The sequence below is a fragment of the Megascapheus bottae genome, chromosome 16 (assembly GCF_031878675.1).
Source record: "Megascapheus bottae isolate mThoBot1 chromosome 16, mThoBot2.hap1, whole genome shotgun sequence".
Classification (NCBI taxonomy): domain Eukaryota; kingdom Metazoa; phylum Chordata; class Mammalia; order Rodentia; family Geomyidae; genus Megascapheus; species Megascapheus bottae.
In genome coordinates, this window is record NC_143524.1 from 43233566 (window position 1) to 43254134 (window position 20569).

Genomic DNA, 20569 nt, shown 5'->3' on the forward strand with positions numbered 1-20569 from the left:
TCACACAAGGCACGGGTTCCCCTCCGCCCCCTACCATGCACTGCTTTCTGAAAGACTAGCTAACACCATAGAGTGGTGAATGGAGTGGTTAGGTGAGGTAACTGCACCAGGCCTTACTGTGTCCTGCCTTCCTCATGGACCATGCTGTCCAAACCCACTAACATAGACTGTGTAAAGTGGCTCCCTTAGCTGGACTAAGACAGGACTGAGGCAGCTTGATGGCTGTACCAATCCTGATCTACTGACCCCCCTCCCCCCACACCCCACCCCAGCCTGACAGCTCCTGGAAGTTGAGCTTACAGCATCTTGTGGGACTGCTGTCTAGAAACAGCAGCATGAGATAACAACCTAGTTGGGCAGCACAGGTATGTGCTCTATGTTTGCCTCATCTCAGGGCTGGAGTTCTGTGGGCTCCTTTGCCTCAGAATGCTAGGGTACAGAAAAGAGGTAACTGAAGACAATAAAATGGGAGAGCTCTGCATTCCACTCCCCCACGCCCAGGACATCCTGGGTCCTACACTACACGAGCACCAGCGGAGGATGGTATATCCTGGGCTGGTTCCCTGTCTTCTTCCAGTTGGATCTCATCCTAGCTGCTGTACAGAGCATCTGGGAACATGGCAAAGTTCTAGTGGATTCAGGGACCTTGCTGTTTCTTGCCTGGAGAGACAGGAGGTAGCTTCTCACCTGGAGACTGGGGCTGCTAACCAGTGGACCCACAACCATGATAGGAGAGGTGAGACCTGTTCTGCTGGGGCTGTGAGGAGGGTAGCAAGGCTTAGGGAGAGGCACAGGGGAAGGGAGGTCAGTTGCCATGCCACAGCGAGGGGCCTTTATTGGGTGTTCAGGGCACACACAGGCAGGTGGAAGCTAGATGGTATAGCACACCTTCTCAGGGTGGAGTGGTGCCCGGATGTCTAGTTTGCGGGTCTTGCTGTCCTTATCGATGATCTCCAGCCGCAGCTTGGGTAGTCGCTTCTCGGCCTGGGGTGAGGGCATTCCCGGGCTCTTGAGTAGCTGCTTGTCCGAGTCTTCCACAGTGATGCGCAAGGTGCTGCCCCCTGGTAGCAGGTCCTGTTCATAGGCTGCTGCCAGCTGGTTGACCACACGGCGCTCGACCTGCAGGGGATGGAAGATGAATGACATGCTCGTCGCTGACGGCCTGAGCCTGTCACTTGCTGCTCCGACCCTTGGTTTTATCTGCAATGTGGTGTTAATGGTACCGAGCCTGCAGGATGAGGCTAAAGGCTCTACAATGTTCATTTCTGAGGTTTCTAGCCCAGTTCTCATTCCAGGCAGGGATCACACTTGGGTTACTTTCCATACAGTGCTTTTTTAGCTGACCACCTTGTATTTTTGATTCTGAAAAGGGAGACAGTTTCAGCACCCAGATTTTAAGAAGGCAGAGTGAGAGCTGAGGAATTGGGCTTCAGGGCACTAGCCAAAGGGATAGAGAGGTGTCTCACTTCTCCAGTTTCTGCTCACCTCGTGTTTGATGGAGCGGGCGCCATAGTGTACATTGTAGCCGTCAACTAACACGTCGGCCACCTCACGGTCCCACAGCAATGTGATGTTGTGCCTCTGCTTGGCCTAAGACAGGTTAGAGAGAAGCCTGTTTGCATGGGGCCCAGTGCATGTTCCATCTCTTACCATACTGGCCTGAGGCCTGGGCCTATGAGCTGCTGGGGCAGTGTCCCCAACCTCATGGTGGGGAGGGGGGGGGTCCACCTTTTTGAAGGATCGTTTCCAATCCAGAATTCTGGTGGACATGTGCCCCAGCCCTACCCATAGGCAGTCCCTTCTTACTCTCTTGGCCCAGAAGTTCAGTTCCTTGTTGACTAGCTGGATGAGCTCTGAGTGGCAGAAGGGGAGGAAGTAGACGATCTCATTGATCCTCCCTAGAAACTCATCTCTCCGGAAGTGTGCCTGCAAGGCCAGATTAGGGTGAGGTGGGCTCAGTGAGTGGGGAGGTAAGGAGGGAAACTGCCGGATCCTAATGGCTAAGTTCTCAGCAAGAAAGACTCTTACTTTTAGGATGGGGCGGATCACATTCTCCTTGAAGTTCTTTGAGATGGTGATCTTGTCACTCATTTGGACATCCCCTGCAGAGAAGGAACCGTGAACTGCTTTCTTCATGCACCAGAAGCTGTGCCTATGGCTTTACTCCACCCATAGAGAAAGCCTGAGCTCCAGTCCTGTTGGGATCTAAGGTTCTCTGGGCCTTGGCTTCTTAACTCCTTTACTACTGGGTCCTTTCAGCTCTCTATGTGTCACAAACCTGGAGTTCCTCAGCCAGGTGCTGGGGTTCATAGGGAGAAGAGTCAAACCTGGCAGGAAAAAGGCTGCAAGGGCTCATTCTGAGCAGAAAGGGGGCAGACATAGCTTCTATGTGATCCATTTTCCTCGGCCCATATACATAGGAAGTCAGCCCCCTGCTCAAAAGATAGGCAATTTCCATCTAGTTTCTGACCTTCCATGCCCTCAGAGTCTCTTAGGAGAAACTTGGGTGGCTCTGTCATCCAGCAGGTCTGTGCAAAGGATATGTACTCTCTTCCTGCGAAGCGGGGAACATTTGGCTGTTCCCTCGCTCTATGGTATGGTGCCTAGCATCTGCTCTAGGACCTCACATGGGCTCAAGACACTAATGACATCTCTGCCCTCAGGAGTGCTGGTGGCCCAATCACATATCAAGACAGCTCAGCTCAGGTCATATACCTTACCAAGGTTCTCAGCAATGCGGTTACGGCTCAACTCCAAAGCTTCTTGCCTCAGCTGTAGTGCATGCTGTGCAATCTCCTCACTGGCCACATTGGAAGTCATGATGAAGATGGCATCCTTACAGTCGATGGTCTTCCCCTTCCCATCTGTCAGCCGGCCCTGACAAACATCGGGGATGGCACATCAGGGAGCTGTGGGTAGGCAGGCTCAGCACAGGTGGTATACATATCTTTCAGGACAAATCCCCAAATCCTTCTTCTATACTGTTGCCCCTGGGCACAGGATGCATCCTGGATACAACAATTCCACTGACAGAGGCCTCCACATGAGGACAGCACCTGTACTTGGTACTATCTCAGGGTACACATGATCTGGTGTCCAAAGGACAGGCTGAGGCCTTATCCAAGACACTGTCTTGAAGGCTCACACCAGGTGGGACTCTAGGTTGGGTAGTGGTTATCACTTAAGCCTTCTTCACAGTTCTAATCTAGAGGGGAAGTGAGACCCAAGTAATGTGCAATGCCAATGATGATGAAGGAAAGCTGTTTTCTGCAGTAGCTCAGAGGGAGAATGCATTAGAGGGTGATTCTGAGGACCAGATGTGCTTGCACTGGTAAAAGAGCTTCAGGAAGTATGGTGCTAATGGCCAGAGCGGTTATTACTTCAGCAGATGACATGGAATAAACTGTAGCTTGAAGCCATTATCTATTCTGACAGGGATGAAGTCAGGTTCTTCCTTGAACCAGAACTAGGGAAGTTTCCTTGGAATGTTTACTCCTTTCTAGACAAGACCCAGGAAAAGGCATCTACCTACAGTGTGGACAGGAACACCAAGGAGAAAGGGAACACATAGCAGAGGGAAAAGACAGAAGAATTATACAAGTATAACATTTTGGCTAGGTGCTGGTAGCTCCTGTTTGTAACCCTAGCTACTCAGGAGGCTGAGATATGAGGATCATGGTTTAAAGCCAGCCCAAGCAATAAACTACCCCCCCCCCAAAAAAAACAAAACAACAACAACAGAAGGAGAGTTGTGGCTCAAGTGGTAGAATGGCTAGCCTTGAGCAAAAGAAGCTCAGGGGGGCCGGGAGTTTGGCCTAGTGGTTATAGTGCTTGCCTAGCATGCACGAAGACCCGGTTCGATTCCTTGGTACCACATACATAGAAAAGAGCCGGAAGTGGTGCTGAGGCTCAAGTGGTAGAGCTCTAGCCTTGAGAAAGTCCAAGGACAGTGCTCAGGCCCTGAGCCCAAGCCCAGGACTGGCAAAAAAAAAAAAAAAAAAAAAGAAGAAGCAGCTCAGGGATAGTACCTAGGCCCTGAGTTCAAGCCCCAGGACTGGAATCAATGGGGTCAAGAGTATAGAGCCTTGCCAGGAGTTTAGCCTAGTGATAGAGTGTTTGCCTAGCATGCACAAAGACCCGGGTTCAAGTACTTGGTACCACATACTTAAGCCCAGGACTGGCAAAAAAAAAAAGTGTATGGAGCCTTGAATAGTCAGCAAATCTTGAATTACTGCTATCCAGTGGTACTGAATACACTACAACAGAAAGTGCTAAGCAGGACACTTCTGCCATCAGGGCAGTGCTCTGCCTGTGCTTTCCATGTACCCTATCTACTAGAAGGGAGCTTCTCCAGGGCAGAGGCTGGGGATGCCCATCACTGATCTGACACAGGATTGGGTATAGAGAGGTGCCTAACACTAACCTGCTGAGGGTCTGAATCCTTAACAGGCACCTCAGAGATACATGCACTTATGCCCTTCACAAAGAAACTAGTGCTTTGTTCAGGTCTCTGACTGGTCCCAGAGTCATACCCTTCCCGCTGTACCAGGCTACAGAGGGCATCCTAGTGGTGCCTTATGCCCAATATTTTCTCAGAATTGGGCTAAATTCAGTCTGTATCCTTTGCAGACTTTGGGAGGGTAAAAGAGAGAACCTTGCTGGGTTGCCTGGGACATGGGCAGAGCCAGAGAACATACTCTGTATACCACTGAGAATTATTGCCCTATCTGGGCCGCATTCAGTCTCTTACCATCCTCTCAGACCTCCTCCTTCCTGGCTGGCATGGGCCTGACTCTGGGTCAGCCCTGCCATCGACAGACCATGCATTGACAAACCCAGCTCTGCCTCACGGGTGGGCAAGGAGGGAGAGTAGCTACTGGGCACTGGGCATGTTTTCTAGCCCTGCTTTACCAGTGCCTCTAGCCCCAGTCTCTCCCTGCCTTGAAGTGATAAAAGGGGAGGCAGGGTGCAAGTAGATACCTTGAGCTTTTGGCCCCAGCTCTCCACTCTCACCCCTGCTTACATGCTCTCCCATGACAGAACTCACTGGAGCAGGTCTAATTTGGGGCCTTGTCTGGGTGCCTGTGTGATATGCCCAGGCATGGGCATATGACACAGTGTGAGTCCACACTGTGATCCCCAAGGACTGAGTTCACACACTGTCATCTTGGCCAGAGCAATAACTTAGCAGCAATTTCATTCTACAAGATCAAAGCTCTGCTCATAACTGGGCTGCAGGATGAGTCCCAGGTGGATGAGGGGAGCAGGTGCAGTGCACAACTGACCCAAAGGATGACTTTGAGTGCCTGTCTCTCTTTCCTAGTTTCCTTGGCAATTAACATGTCCCTCTCCCTCCTTCCACCAGTGATAAGTGTAGACATCTAGGGTAGGGGGCTACTTCCTCACTTCCATACTTCCTTATGTATGAATAAAGGGAAAGGAGATGGGGGGCTCCCAAGAGCCTGTCTTTTCTTAGTGCTTCTTGGGCTCTTGGAATTGCTTGGAAGTAACCCAGCCTCTGTGCTGTGTGTGGTGAGGTCAGGGCCCAGGGACTTCATGCATGGGAATGCATTGCTTCATGTCTGAGTTACAGTAGCTACTCCAGAAGATGGAACTACTTTCTAGCTGCTGGTCTTCTCCATTCATCTGTGAGGTAAAGGCAGGGCTGTGTTTGTTTTGTCCGTGGACCCTCTGCTCGACACAGTGCCCGTGAATAAGTAAATTAGCTGAGTATTGTCTTCACCTCTGTAGGATTTCTTCTTCAAACATTCCCTGATTAGTGCCAAGCAATCCTTCCTTTGCACATGTAACTGTCTCTTGTACACAGTGCTAGTACTGGGGTCTGAACTCAGGCTTGGGAATTGTCCTTTTTGCTCAAGGCTAGCTCTCTCCCGCTTGAACCACACCTCTATTTACCTTCTTGAATTGAACTGTGACTTTCAGTCAGATGCTTCTTTCAGACACCATAAATGGATGCAACTCAAGCATCTCCATCAGTAACTTTGAGCAATCCCAAACCTCAGGGCCTCCTTCCTTACCAATCGGCTGCCCATGATACCTGCCTCAGCAGATGGCAGCAGTTGTCCAGACACTAATTAGTCCACTCAGAATCACTTGTTCATATCTGGCTCCTCCTTCTTCTCACAGGTAATCATATAATAAATATATATTTCATATATATATGTATCTTTTTTTTTTTGGCCAGTCCTGGGGGCTTGAACTCAGGGCCTGGGCAATGTCCCTGAACTTTTTTTTTTTTTTTTTGCCAGTCCTGGGCTTAAGCTCAGGGCCTGAGCACTGTCCTTGGACTTTCTCAAGGCTAAAGCTCTACCACTTGAGCCTCAGCACCATTTCCAGCTTTTTTCTATGTATGTGGTACTGAGGAATTGAACCCGGGTCTTCGTGCATGCTAGGCAAGCAATCTACCATTAGGCCAAACTCCTGGCCGTCCTTGAACTTCTTTTGCTCAAGGGTAACACTCTACCAGTACTACCTTTGGCCTTTATGTGGTACTGAGGAATTGAATCCAGGGCTTTATGCGTGCTAGGCAAGCACTCTATATTAAGTTACATTCCCAGCCCTAATAGGCAATCTTCTAAGAGCTCTCTCCAGATCACAACCCTACTTTAGACCAGGTCTCGTCACCTGAAGACTCTTTAGTTTGCTCATTTTGTGTGCTTCTTTGTAGACTGGCCTTGCTCTTTGGCCCTTGTTATGTGGCAATCATTTAAGCTATGGGCTCTAGAAAGAGCTCCTTGGGTTAGAATCCTCAATTTTGCCTTCTCAGCTATGTTACCACATGCGAATTACTACTCTTGCTTCATTTAACTTAAGTGTCCACATGTTAGATGGGAGCAGTAACTATCTCATTCCTTTAGTGGGATTTTGGACAATTTAGTACACTTCTTACATTTCTTTTTTCCTTTTCTTTCTTCTTCTTTTTTTTTTTTTTTGCCAGGACTGGGCTTGGGCTCAGGGCTTGAGCACTGACTGTCCTTGGGTTTTTTCAAGGCTAGAGCTCTACCACTTGAGCCACAGCAACATTTCTGGCTTTTTTCTATATATGTGGTACCGAGGAATCAAACCTGGGTGGTCATACATGCTAGGCAAGCACTCTACCACTAGGCCAAATTCCTGGCCTATAGATACATTTCTTAGAAGTGTACGGCATATAAAGTTCAAAGCTATGATCATGTCTCCTAAACAGAAGCTCAAGGGTAGGGTTGGATGTGGCTCCATAGCTGTGTACTTGATCCTCAGAGTACCTCAAGAGCTGCATGTGTGAGCTCTGAAGGACCAGCCAGCACAGTACAGCCCCCAGGTGACTGAGTGCACACATGGAGGTGGGGAGTAAGAAGCCATGGAAAGATCATGTGTCCTTCCTTCCAGTGTGGCCCAGGCTTTACCTCATCAAACAGCTGCAGCATGATGGTGAGCACATCAGGGTGGGCCTTGTCCACTTCATCAAAGAGCACTACAGCATTGGGGCACTGCTTCAACTTCTTGGTCAGCTGGCCACCCTCCTCATGGCCGATGTAGCCTGGTGGAGATCCGATAAACTTGGCCACCTTGCGGAAGAAAGGAAATATACTAGGAAAGTATTTCTATACAGAGATGGCTTTATAAGCCATGAAGCCTGCCAGTATCAAAGGGACTCTGGCTGTTTCCTTCTTGGTGTGCAGAAATCCTGCCATTTCTTCATGGGAAGGCAGACAGCTATTCTTCATCTAGACTCCAGAGTAAATTCTATGCAACGCATGTCAGAAACCCTGCTGCATGACTCTGGGTTCTTCCTTCTCCTCCCAGGACAAATCTCAGGGCTACTGCAATTATCAGAATCCCAAGTCCTACAGAACACTAAGGTGGTTATGTTGATAGGAGCTTAACACCATAATTCCTGAGAATAGTCTCTTACCTCGTGTCGCTCCTGGAACTCAGACATGTCCAGTCGGATGAAGCCCTGTTTAGAAACAAGCAGGGTACAAGTGTGTGTGGAGGTACGAGATAAAGAAAGGACACAAAACAGAACACCTCACTATTCCTGCCAAGGCCTTTGGGCCACATCAATCTTATATCAAATCTCATGATACATTTTTCCTGGTCCTTGCTTCTTTTCCGCCCACTCATCTACTCCCCCCATAAATTCCCTCATTCTCAACTGTAATGAAGTAAATTATATCTGCTCTTCTGTATCTGATTCAGGTATTCCATCCTTCAGGCAGCCTTTTACTGGTCAGATCACTCCACACTTTTTGAGAGCTTTCTGTGTGTGCCAGGGTACAACCATGAACTACTTGGTTCTTGTTCATAAAGCATCTTATCCTGAGAGGTGGCAATCATGGGCAAAGTCAGCACTAGCATTGTAGATAGCAGTGAGGACTTGGCAAGTGCCCTCAACTTTGCCAGTCTGTGCGGGACAAACATCCCTGTGCTTTGCTTGCTTATTTATTTGGTTTCTTCCTTCCACTTAAATTTTAGTTAAAGATTTATTTATAATGTGGCCCTCTCCTCTCTTCCCCACTGGGTTTTAGGGTGATTTCCAGGGAAGTGACATGCTAATGCGCCTTCCTTGTCATAGAGAGTTAGTTTCAGGACTATGAAGGTATTCACAGGTGCCCTGCCTATCCAGCAGCCTGGGTTTCCTCTTATTTGGCACATGCTACCAACTGAGAGATACTTTGCTGAATCCTGTTGCTCCCAAGAGCTGTGTATTACATGTCACTAAGACCCTCCGAGGAAGGCATACATTTATGTATGAAATGTAGGGCTGTATCAAAAGGCACTCAGACATGTACTTTTAGTTTTCTGTCCTGTCACTCTGTACCCGAGGTAGGCAAGTAGGAAGAGCTTGGGCAGGGAGCCAGGGAGCTTGACTTTCAGTCTCAATTCTGCCACTGCCTGTGTAGCTTTGAGCATGCTGTCTATATTTCCTGGCAACACCACGCTCTTGGGGAATGTGGAGAGATCTAACCCAAGAGGTGAGAAAGGACTTAGATTAAAGTGGTCACATGATGGAATGCACTGCTATCAGTGCATGGGGCCTCCACCAGCATTTCTAGAGAATCCTTCCACAGCTCAGCCATGAGACACCTAGGCTTCTGCAACAGTATAAAAGATGGGCATGAAAAGTATGGAGTGCAGCTGGGAGTTTGGCCTAGTGGTAGAGTGCTCAACTAGCATGAACAAAGACCCAGGTTTGATTCCTCGGTACCACATACACAGAAAAAGCCAGAAGTGGTGCTGTGGCTCAAGTGGTAGAGCACTAGCCTTGAGAAGGCCCAAGGACAGTGCTCTGGCCCTGAGTTCAAACCAGGACTGGCATAAATAAATAAATAAATAATGACATCCTTTAGTACATGATGAGTTAGATGTGTATACTTCTTGCAAGTTACTTCTGGTCATATGTCTATATTAATAATTTCGTATGGCTTGTAAATGATGTTAGAAATATTCATATGGCCCTTGACAGAGAAAAGGCTCCTCACCCCTTCTATAAAAACCTTAGATCAAAAGTTGGAGAGGGGCTGGGAATATGGCTTAGTGGTAGAGTGCTTGCTTTGCATGTATGAAGCAAATTTCTCAGTATTACATAAATAGAAAAAGCTGGGGGGCTGGAGCATGGCTAGTGGTAGAGTCCTTGCCTAGCATGTATGAAGACCCAGGTTTGATTCCTCAGTATCACATACATAGAAAAAAAGCTGGGAGTGGTGCTTTGGCTCAAGTGGTAGAGCTCTAGTCTTGAGAAAAAGCCTAAGGAGGCCAGGAGTTTGGCCTAGTGGTAGAGTGCTTGCCTAGCATGCACGAAGACCAGGGTTCAATTCCTCAATACCACATACATAGAAAAAAGCTGGAAGTGGTGCTGAGGCTCAAGTGGTAGAGCTCTAACCTTGAGAAAGTCCAAGGACAGTGCTCAGGCCCTGAGTTCAAGGCTCAAGACTGGCAAAAAAAGTCCCAGGGATGGTGCTCAGGCTCTGAGTTCAAGCCCTAGTACTGGCTCAAGTGGTAGAGTGCTAGCCTTGAGCAAAAGAAGCTCAGGGACAGTGCTCAGACCCTGAGTTCAAGCCCCAAAACTGGCAAAAACAAAACCCACTTCCCCAAACAAAAGAACAAAAAACTGGGAGAGAACAAGGTAAGGGATGACTCTGTCCAAACAGAAATATACTTTTTACCTGACTTATGTAACTGTAACTCTTCTGTATATCACCTTTATAATAACAATTAAACAATTAAAATATTTTTAAAAGCTTAGATCAAATACAAGTCTGTGAGGTAAGTACTATTATTCTCAGTTTATAGATGAGACACTAAGTCATAGATTATGATGTCATGCAGGCTTAATTATCAGACTCCAAGTATATAACAAATATAGACTCTAGAGCTTATTGATAGCATGTGACTTGGTTTTCCACCCCAGTTCTTCTGAAGACTTGCACCATAGACTTGGATAACTTTCCAACCGTGGTGGCCCAGGCCAGGAATCAATGAGGAGGATGAGGCAGGAAGATCATGGGTTAGATCTGGACAGCTTTGGGCTTGGTTTTCTGCACTGGAATCATTGTGTATTTACAAAGTGAGCTAATGACAACTACAGGAATAGAAAATGAAATTACCTATTACATGCTAAGATTGGTGCTTAACATTTTATGTCATTAACGTCACTTAGCCTTCCTAACAATCCATAGGGATGGGCACCAGTATAAAAACAAGGAAAACGTAAACAGAGGCCAATGCTAATCCTACAGAATAGGGCAGAGATGGCACTACCACTGTAGCTGCAAGTCTTTCGGGCTAGCCTACCTCATAAGGACATCATATAATAACATTAAGCTTCTTTTCAAGGACTATTTCCCTTACCACCCTCCCCCACTCTTCAGTACTGTGGGTTTGAACTTGGGGTCTTGAATGTGCTGGGCACATGCTCTACTATTGAGCATACCTCTAGCCCTCAAGGATCATTAAGTCTATTAGTGATGTTAACAAAACTGTTCATTTTGTGAAAAATGGTATAGAGAATGAGAGAAAAAAATATCTCCTAAGTAGATCGGATTTAAAATATTGTGGCATTGTTTAATGCCCTGTGGGCGGTCTGGAGGTATCAATCTCTTTACAAATGAGGAAACTAAGGATCACACTCCTTGAGCCCTGAAGTATCACATACACAAATTTACACAGCTCACAGTCTAGGAGATACTGAAGGGCTCAAAGCGGGCCAAAATTACCTTTTAAACATATTCTGCAGCGAGTTGGTCCACAGGCCTTATAAAACTAGATGCTTTACAGAGGACTCATCCATGATTTAAAACTGTATTTTTACTTTTTGGAGGTGTGTGTGTGTGTGTGTGTGTGTGTGTATGTGTGTGTGTAGGGGGGACTATCATGCCTCCCATCTCTCTATGTGAAATGGACAAACTGACAAATTTGCAATGTAGCCTCTTTTTTTTTTTTTTTTTTTTTTGCCAGTCCTGGGCTTGAGCTCAGGGCCTGAGCACTGTCCTTGGACTTTTTTAAGGCTAGAGCTTTACCACTTGAGCCTCAGCACCACTTCTGGCTTTTTTCTGTGTATATGGTACTGAGGAATCGAACCCGGGTCTTTGTGCATGCTAGGCAAGCACTCTACCACTAGGCCAAACTCTCAGCCCAGCAATGTAGCCTCTTTGAGCAGCTGTAAACAATGGCATTGAGAGAGGATTTGGATTTTTATTTTTATTTTTTGCCAGTCCTAGGGCTTGAACGTAGGGCCTGAGCACTGTCTTTAGGCTTTCATAAAGCCTAATGCTCTACCACTTGAGCCACAGCACCACTTCCGGCTTTTTCTATGTATGCAGTACCAAGGAATTGAACCAGGTCTTTGTGAATGTTAGACAAGTACTCTACCACTAGGCCAAACTCCATTAGGCCAAACTCCCAGCCCCATGAGTTGGATTTCGATTTTACTTTGTCTCTAAAAAGTGAGCTGAGGGCTGACAGTATGGCCTAGTGATGGAGTGCTAGCCTTGAGAAAGCTCAAGGACAGTTCTTGGACCCTGAGTCCAAGCCCCAGGACTTGGAAAAAAAAAAAAAGTGGCTTAGACAAGACTATACTATAGGGCTTCAGTTTCTTCATTTTCAAAGTGGGTCAAGGTGAGCCCTGTTGCTACACCTCACAAAATCTGTAAGAACAGAATCTGCACTGCTGTGAAGTGAAGAATAGCACAGGTCGACGGAGTTGGTACTCATTGAGTGCTATGGTCTCTACGATAACCCCCATTGCAGAACTATATTGCTTTACCATGGCAAGAGAGCTGAGATTTCTGAGGCACATGCCTGTCTGGGCCAGGAAAAAGCAGAAATAGAATCTGAGCCAAGAAGTGGCTAGCTCCAGAGATTTTTGCCCAGGACAGCTTGCTGTCTCCAACAGAAGGTGAGGGCAGGTGATAGTGCTCCTTCCTTCTGGGTGAGGCTTGGAGAAAGGATGCCATCATTCTGCCTGTGGGACCCCTGCCCTAGGGAAATGTCTCCCAACTAAAAAAAAAACACTTGCATCATCAGTCTTTTCCCAAGTCCCTCTCCTTTCCACACCAGCAAGTCAGCAGATATTTTCCTTCTACTTCTACAGTGGATGAAGACATATTAAGACAGCTCGGATAAGGAGATTATAATTTGTAATTAAATATTAACCTTTCTGACAGTATTAAAATTAAACCAATCCGAATTCTTCATCCCTAATCAGGTGGTTCCTGCCCGTAACTGCATCTTCCCTAATAGTCTTGCTAGTTTATGGCCCTTTGCAGAGTGCTAATTGTTTCAATCGCTGCCAACCTGATGAATTGTCTTCCAAACGTTATTCGCTATTTGGTTGGAGCACACATTAGCATGCTGTGCACTGCTTTTTGCCTGCCTGCCTGCCTGCTTAGTGGGTCTGCTCTGCATTTGGCTAGGGCAGAGCAAAGTCCTGGCACAGTCTGGGAGGCTTGAGAAGCTTCTTCTAGTTCTTAAGAAGGAAGAAGCTCAGCTTCCTTATTTCTGTGGTTGCTAGGCTCTTGGGGAAGTGGCAAGGGCTGAGGGCGGCCACAAGCAGAACAGGAGACCAGCAGTGTGTGTCTGGATCACTAGACCCACGGAGGCCTAAGCAACTCCATGGTACTCCATTGTGAGGTTTTGGGAGGCTTCCGACAGAAATTAGGCAAGTACATTGAGGTTCTCCGTCAGCTGGTAGGGAAGGGGACTTTAGTAGCTATACTGAGAAGGCCAGTAAGAAGGTATTTGGCTTATCTCTGTTTCTAAGGCAGTGCTATTAGCTTAGAGTCCAACTGAAAGGCCCTTGGAAAAAGAAGTGTAAACAATGGGATGGGGTGGTCCTTTTCTGGAAGAATACAGGGCTCTGAGCCACAGGATTACTACAAACAGCCTAAACAGAAGGCACAAGATACTAGGTTTAAAAGCTCAGGCATGATAGAGAGAAGTAACAGGTATTCCCTGTACTTGTTTTTTTTCCTGATAGATTCATGGTCCTGCCTGCTCTGGACAGCTGTTCTGCCTGAGCCCTAGGGAAGGCTGTATAGTAAAGGCTCTAAGCCTTCACTGTGAAGCAGCCTTCAGTTAAGGCTGCTTTCATGGTTAGTGCAGTTAGCACAGTGCTTGGCACAGAGCAAGTGTAGTGTGGACAAATCACATTGGATTCTCCTAAGAACTCCAAGAGTTAGGCAAGCCGAGGGTGATTATTCTGCATAGATACAGACACTAAGGCACAAAAAGGTTCGATAACATGCCTAAATGCCTGGAATGATAGGTAGCAAAAGCTGAAGTCACTTTCTAGGTCAGAGACCATTTTTCGTATTCAGAGAGCCTGGGATTTTGATGCCAGACCATAGCAAGGTCTCCCTCTATGGCTTGAAAGTAGGCTTTGGTCTTAGCTCTTACCTTTTTGGCATCTTTGTGCATATATTTGGCTGTCTGCTTGGCCAATTCTGTTTTTCCTAATAAGAAAGAAGGGAGAAGTGGGTTAGGACTAGAAGACTATCTGCCAGAATGAAAGAATACTAGCTATGTGTGTGTGTGCACTTTTTTTTTTTTTTTTTTGCCAGTCCTACCACCGTTGTCTTACCTACCACCATTGTCTTAATGGGGATTTTGAGGTTAAGCTGTCTCTTGTAACACCTACATGGACCTAGCTCTCCTTCAGATGTCAAATCCTAACAAGTTACCAACCTTTGACTATGCTACTATATATACCACATAGTGACTTGCAGGACTTTTACCATCATTCCAAATGACCACTGGTACTGTCATTGCTTTTTTTAGTTTGTTTTTTTTGCCAGTCCTGGGCTTGAGCTCAGGGCCTGAGCACTGTCATTGGACTATCTCAAGGCTAGAGCTCTATCACTTGAGCCTCAGCACAACTTCCAGCTTTTTTCTATGTATGAGGTAATGAGGAATCGAACCCAGGTCTTCGTGTATGCTAGGCAAGTACTCTACCACTAGGCCAAACTCCAAGCCCCGGAAGGCATATATTTTATGGATGGAATGCTGAGTTTCAGATACTCTCCCAGAATCACATGGGGAATGAACAGTGAAGCTGGGAGCTGAATCAAAGTCAGCCCTGTATCTGAATTCATGTGTGTGCATGTGAAGGGACTGAGGTCTTTTCTCGGTATTAGCATCTTACAACTCATAGCCAGCTGATCTTTTGAGGCTCAGGCTCTTCCTGGGAGTGCCCTGATTTCTGGTCTCATTTCCTTACATTTCTCTCAATTCTCTGATCAGCCAGGCCTTGACATGAAGCCAGGCACTGGAACTGCCAAATAGGGGCTGGGAGGGATGAGTACCTTCTGGCCAGGTGTGGTGGTATGCACTAGTAATTGCAGCACTTGGAAGGTAGAGGCAGGGAGATTGTTGAGTTTGAGGCCAGGTTGGAATGAATAGGGAGACTGTCTCAAATATCAATTGAGAGTAACTTCCACTGGCTATTAAGTCTTTCTTTGTGACATAAAGAAGGAATAACAGGGCTGGGACATTGGCCTAGTGGTAAAGAGTGCTTGCTTAACATGTAAGAAGACCCAGGTTTCATTCCTCAGTACCATATACATAGAAAAAAAAAACTAGAAATGGTGCCATGGCTCAAGTGGTAGAGCTCTAGCATTGAGAAAGCCCAAGGACAGTGCTCAGGCCCTGAGTTCAAGCCCCAGGACTGGCAAAAAAAGAAAAAAAGCAATGACAGTACCAGTGGTAATTTAGAATGATGGTAAAAGTCCCTGCAAGTCACTGTGTGGTATATACAGTAGCATAGTCAAAGGCTGGTAACTTGTTAGGATTTGACATCTGAAGGAGAGCTAGGTCCATGAAGGTGTTACAGGAGGCAGCTAAACATGAAGATCCCCATTAAGCCAATGGTGGTAGGTGAGAATGGAAGAGACGGGAGTCTATGAGGATGGAGAATGAGAGGAAGAGAATGCCTCAGAGAACATGGCCAAACTGGTTAGAAAAACACTCTTTACTGTGACCAGTTCTATTGTGCACTTGGCACAGTGCTTGTCACTGAGGCTTTCCTTAGCTTCCTAAAATGAGGCCCTGATACAGCTGGTATACTGGGCAGTGAAGGTGTTTCAATTGTTCTCAAAGGGCAGACTTGGGAGTGCAGAACACCTGGACCTGGGCTAACAGGTCCTGAAAATCAGTTCCTCCAGGTAAATTAGCTCTCACACCACAGCTTCTCTTGTTCAGTTGCCTTTCTTGGTGACTAGGCAAGTAGGAGGCAGTTTGCTTCTGGAGCTGAAGTGGAGGTGGGTGGTGACCTCTGGCCCACAGCAGCTGGGGATGTCAGGCTCACCAGGCGAGGCACTCCCCCAGCTCTCCTTCCCCACTGGCTGATTGCTGCCAATTACCAATTCCGGATGATCCCAAGAAGAGGAAGACCAGAGGGTGTTCTTCATCGTACCAGCCATTCTCTTTCCTCCGGATTGCTATGGCCAAACAGACAACACAGGGGGACAGGGAGGGAGGCAGATAAATCAATGACACAAAAGGCAGGATAATTATCACTAAGTATACAATATGTTTTACTGCTCTGCGCCCACTCAAAGTCCTCACTACCATTAGTGCTGCCTAATCTGATTAGTTGGCAAGGCCCCTAGAGACACCTAATCAGGTTAGCATGGATTTGGAAAGCTGCCCAGAGCAGATTTCGGATAAAGTTTTCCAGGATGAGCACTCAGCGTTGCCAGGGAAACTGAAAGGCGGGTGGATGGTGAATGGAGGTGAAGGGGGTGGAGGATTGGTGAAGGAGAATTGGAGAGAAACTTTAGCTCTGGCTATTTACCCCCCTCCACTCACTATGTGTGTGGAGAGAAAGAAGCCTATGGCAGGTCTTGGGGATCTCTGGTGTGTACTTTGTGCTCCTTCCCATTTAGGAAAACCAAGTCTGGCCTGCTGTCTGGATTAGGAAATGGAAATACCTAAATGCATTTTCTGGAAGACAATCAAAGGTAGTGTGAAGCTTGGGCACGGAAGGGGTAAGTCCCATCTCTGCTAACCATGGCCTCCAGTGGGGGTAGGGTATAAAGAGGGGAACTGTACTAGGTTTCTCTGGGGTTCAATTTTGCTGTAAAAGGCCCTAACTGTTCTTCTTCAAGAGGTGTAGTAAATTCAAGAGGCGTCATTTAAGGCTAGGAAACTCCACGCTCAACTATGAAGTAAGAGAGTTATACTTAAGAGGCTTTGCTCAAGTGAGACAGAACCAGAAACATCACATACTGAACATGTTGTATGCTAGATTTAATTGGAAAATCTACCAACAATGTACTTACTCAATACCCACCCAAACACCTTGAGGGGAAAGTATTCTCAGTTCCATTATACTGAACAGGAAAACTGAGGAAACAGATGACCAAGTCACACACAAAAAACTGTAGAGTTACCTTTTCTAAAGGTAACTTTGTTTTTTTGTTGGTCATGGGGCTTGTACTCAGGACCTGGACACGGTCCCGGAGCCTCTTTGTGCTAAGATATATCATTTTGAGCCATAACACTACTTCTGATTTTCTGTTGGTTAATTGGAGATAAGAATCTTAGAGCCTTTTCTGCTGGGCTGGCTTCGAACTGCAACCCTCACATCTCAGCCAACTGAGTAGTTAGGATTATAGGCATGACCTGGCTCACATACTGTTTCCTTAGCAAGTAAATAACCATATGGGTTGCATTAATAGAAATATGGTGGTCAGGAGCAGGAAAAGGACAGAAGAGCACTGTGCAATGTCAAGGCCTGTCTGCAGATGTAACTACATGTCTGGTCTGGTCCCCAGAGTGTCAGGGGAAATTAGCCAAGGGACATCTGTGAGAGGACAAGGCCTGGAGATTTATTCAATGGAGAAAGACTTGATAGTCTTAGGATGTGTCTGCTAGTCTTAAGGAGATAGCTCCTCAACACTACAATGTGGGAGTGGGTTTCCAAGAAGCAGCTGAGGACTGGTGGTTTAGTGGTAGAGTGTTTACTTAGCATGCATGAAGCCCTGGGTTCGATTCCTCAGTACCACATAAACAAAAAAACTGGAAGTAGTACTGTGGCAAGTGGTAGAGTGTTACTCTTGAGCAAAAGAAGCTCAGGAACAGTGCCCAGACACTAAGTTCAAGCCCCAGGACTGGCAAAAAAAAAAAAGAAACAAAACAAAACAACAAAAAAAACCCAGAAGCAGCTATAGAGGCCAGGGAAGGCTCTTTGGAAAATGATAGATCATGGAAGCTAAGATGGATTTGGGACAGATGGCCAGTAGGACAGAGGTGCAAAATCTGCTAACTATTTGAGGGGTGGTAGGTATGATCACATTAGAAAGGCCTGCGCCTTTCTCACCTCTGTCTCTGTTTCTACTGTCTAGAACCAGATGAAAACTGCAACCACATGGACATAAGAGCAGCCAATCTGCCAGTCCGGATATTCCCTAAATGTATGAAGAAGCTTGGGAAAACATGCAGTCTCCTCCTTCCGCAGGCTAGGATCCTGATTTCCATGTAACTAACCCAAGGGTATCTGGAAGGGCTAGCTATGAGGGGAACTCGTTTACTTCGTAGATAATTGAAAAATGAGAATTAAGTGAGAAAAGCTCAAGCCTGTTTGAAGGGGTCCTGACAAACAAGGCAGCTGAGGCTGAGCATATTTGGGGGGACATGTAGGTATTAAAATGACAAAAACTAGGCTTTTGTGGATGCTGTGAAAACATATGTATGTGAGTTGGAGCAGGGAGAAGAATCTCCTGAAAGAAGCTACAATATTCCACAAGTTAGCTAAATTTACAGTCTAGGTTGGAAAGAAGTTGAGTGTGAGCTGAGTTCAGGCTTCATGGAGCACTTGGGAAGACATGCACCCAGCATCACTCTGGGAACAGGGATCTCTAGCATATCATCACTTGCATGAATTTCCACCCACCCCCAAACCTGGTGCCAGTGTTAGGGCTTGAACTCTGAGCTGTATGCTTTCATCTTAGCCCTTTTGATCACAACGGTGCTCTATCCTATGTTTCTATGGTAGGTGTTTGCTTATTTTGGGATAAGAGTCTCATGATTATTCTGTCTGGGCTGGCTTCCAACCTTGATCCTCAGATCTCAGGCTCCTGAGTAGCTAAGATGGTAAGCATGAGCCACTGTTGCCCAGCTCCATATGTGATCTGATCTTGGCTTTTCTTTTGGGGTAGCATCCCAGCCTGTTGAGAACTGCACATTACCGGGCTGTGTAATACAAAAAACACCATGGAAAATGTGGAATTGAATTACGCCTGGGGCCATCTTTCCCTCCTTTTCTAACAATGCACCTGGGAGAGAACTCTTTATTATAATGCCAAGCAGACTCCACTGCACAGCTGTCTCTGGTCAATTCTGCTGGACTCAGGGCATGAGTCTGGGTTGGTTTGATCAAGGCCCCCATGAAATAGGTGAACTGCCAACCATGAAACAATTACAACTCTGGATATTTCTAATAATATCTGAAGAGAAAAACGACCAAGCAGATGGAATCCGACAGAATGAAAAATGGAAGCAGCTCGGAAGGACTGGGGAAAGAAAGTGAGCTCCAGGGAGTGTGGCTGACAGGATAGCTGAGGACCAATGTCTGGGTGCCTAGAAGGTCCTGTTAAGCCAGGGTAGAGGCTGAGACAGGTGGCTGTAAGGGCTGATTCTCAATATGAGGGCCAGCAAACATGCAACTTACTCTATCAGCACTGTACAGTCCATAGAGATCCTCTCTAGATATAATTTCCCATCAGCCTCATTAGGACCATAAGAGATAAGTAAGAAAGAACACTTGATTCCAATTTTATAGAAGAGAAAATATGTATGAGGAAGCTAGGAAGCTTGTCCCTTAATCCTGTCCTTCCTTACCACTGCTTGTAGGCTCCAAATGCTGTCAGGGCTCTCTGGATGCACTCTCTGGCCTGTTCTGACTAGGCTCATCTGCTTCCCCTATGTTTCTGGCTGGCTAATCCTGTTATAATAGCACCATCTGAAAACTCACCTGTGGAAACTTAGGATTCATTCTACCTCAGTACATCTACTCTATTAATTCATAGGCCTGTATTTTCCAGGACATGTTCATTTTCAAACTGGTCTGGAGGTGGGCCATGGTAGGAGTTAGGCTATCTTGGAGACCTGACTCTGTCACTAGTTGACTGACTTTGAATAAAGTATCTATTCCCTTAGAGCTAGTTTCCTCAATTGCCAAATGGAAAGAAATAGGAATATACACACTTCGTCAGGCCCACATAAAGGGAAATGAGTTAAAGGTCATCAAAGCATTTTGTAACCTGTAAAATGGAATGACAATAAGTAATGAAAATATTCTTCCCTCGTGCATATATTTCAAAACAAAAATGTATTTTAAAATAAACTTTACATACCCAGTTTTCAAAAAAAAAAAAAAAAGTTGTAGAGCTGGGCACCAGTGGCTCACGCCTGTAATCCTAGCTACTTAGAAGGCTGACATTTTGAGGATTCAAAGCCAGCCTGGGCACAAAAGTCCATGAGACTTATCTCCAGTTAACCACCAGAAAATGGGAAGAAGCAGTGGTGCTGTTGCTTAAGTGGTAGAGCACTAGCCTTGAGCTAAAGAGCTCAGGGGCAGTGCCTAGGCCCAGAGTTCAAGCCCTATGACTGACAAAAAAAAAAAAAAAGTCATAGATGGAAGTTCCCTTCCTCCTTACTGGGGTCTGAATTCAGGGTCTTATAATTGCTAGGCAGGCTCACTTTTTTTTTGGGGGGGGGTCCCAAGGCCAACAATAGAGCCAGCCTCCTATGTATCCTGGATCACCAATCACAATGCCCAACTTATTGACTGACATGACTAACTTTTTGCCCAGGCTGGCTAAGAACTGTGATCCTCTGATCTCCACAGCCTTAGGATAAAATATGTATTTTTTTAATCTATTTTTTTTTTACTGTAAAGGTGATGTGCAGAGAATTTTATTTTCTTTTAGATACTAAATCTCTCTATATAGACTTTGAGCTATCTTGTGCCTCAGCCTTCCAAACGCTGGGATTATAGTATGTACCACCATATCCAGGTTATGTTTGGTTAGTTTTAGAGATAACTCACTTATCTTCATTTATCTTT

General features: G+C 46.2%; 1 protein-coding gene across 2 annotated transcripts in view; it reads right to left on the bottom strand.

Annotated features, from left to right (window-relative positions):
* Positions 1-805: 805 nt before the first annotated feature.
* The window catches only part of Clpb (ClpB family mitochondrial disaggregase), a 137642-nt gene continuing 117878 nt past the window's right edge, over positions 806-20569 (bottom strand). For both annotated transcript variants that reach the window (XM_090348372.1, XM_090348371.1), the window contains 9 exons: positions 15861-15938; positions 13900-13955; positions 7916-7960; positions 7407-7568; positions 2721-2877; positions 2029-2102; positions 1807-1926; positions 1486-1590; positions 806-1119 (listed from right to left, as the gene is read on the bottom strand). In XM_090348372.1, coding sequence (XP_090204498.1) covers positions 871-1119; positions 1486-1590; positions 1807-1926; positions 2029-2102; positions 2721-2877; positions 7407-7568; positions 7916-7960; positions 13900-13955; positions 15861-15938 — 1046 coding nt within the window. In that variant the 3' untranslated portion in view covers positions 806-870. The remainder of the gene's footprint in view (positions 1120-1485; positions 1591-1806; positions 1927-2028; positions 2103-2720; positions 2878-7406; positions 7569-7915; positions 7961-13899; positions 13956-15860; positions 15939-20569) is intronic.